Source organism: Sinocyclocheilus grahami, unplaced genomic scaffold, assembly GCF_001515645.1.
Source record: "Sinocyclocheilus grahami isolate Dianchi unplaced genomic scaffold, SAMN03320097.WGS_v1.1 scaffold526.1, whole genome shotgun sequence".
Lineage (NCBI taxonomy): Eukaryota > Metazoa > Chordata > Actinopteri > Cypriniformes > Cyprinidae > Sinocyclocheilus > Sinocyclocheilus grahami.
Genome location: NW_015505705.1, coordinates 1322558 through 1323248, shown reverse-complemented (window position 1 = coordinate 1323248; position 691 = coordinate 1322558). Strand labels below are relative to the sequence as shown.

General features: G+C 33.9%; 1 protein-coding gene across 2 annotated transcripts in view; it reads left to right on the top strand.

The window, feature by feature from the left end:
• Positions 1–691, top strand: part of LOC107555148 (phosphatidylinositol 3,4,5-trisphosphate 3-phosphatase TPTE2) — a 10082-nt gene that overhangs the window by 7818 nt on the left and 1573 nt on the right. For both annotated transcript variants that reach the window (XM_016237845.1, XM_016237846.1), the window contains exons 16-17: positions 242–339; positions 503–598. In XM_016237845.1, the coding sequence (XP_016093331.1) occupies positions 242–339; positions 503–598 (194 nt within the window). The remainder of the gene's footprint in view (positions 1–241; positions 340–502; positions 599–691) is intronic.

The following is a 691-nucleotide window of genomic DNA, read 5'->3' as shown; positions in this document are numbered from 1 at the left end:
TATATATATATATATTGAATATGACATATTTTGTATATGACATATTTTGTATCTTTAAACATATTGAATGTGAAATAATATATTGCAAATATTCATATTGAATTATATATTCAATATTAAAATGTATTTTCATACAATTTAATATTTAGGTATGAAATCTCACTTTAAGTAAACAAAGGAAAAACTATGGTAGCTTGTATAGAAGCAGTGTACTTTTCCCATGGCTGTGGTTGTTGTTCAGGTGTAGGGAAGGGTAACGGGAGCGACCTGAAGGTGAAGATCATAGTGAAGCGAGAGCTTGTCTTCCAGTGTGTTTGTGCCAAACAGCAGAACTGTGCGGTAAGTATCTAAAGCTAATCATGATTGTCAGGTTTAGCACGTTTCTCTATGTTCTATATAAAAAGGGCAAAGCAAGCAACTTTAAGCGTACTAAACACTTATCTAAGCACAATACTATGTAGCTACATTCCTGAACGTCCTGTCATGTTTTTTTTTTCTCCAGGTGTTTCCTGACACTGGTAACAATGCAGTGATCATCAGTTTACAGGAAGGACCTGTTGTGACTGGAGATGTGAAGGTCATGTTTGAGTCCAGTGCTGTAAGTATCCACTATTAGTATTTAACTGACTCATATATTTGAAGTGTTGTCGTTTAAAGGGGTCATATGATGTTGCTAAAAAGAACATTATTT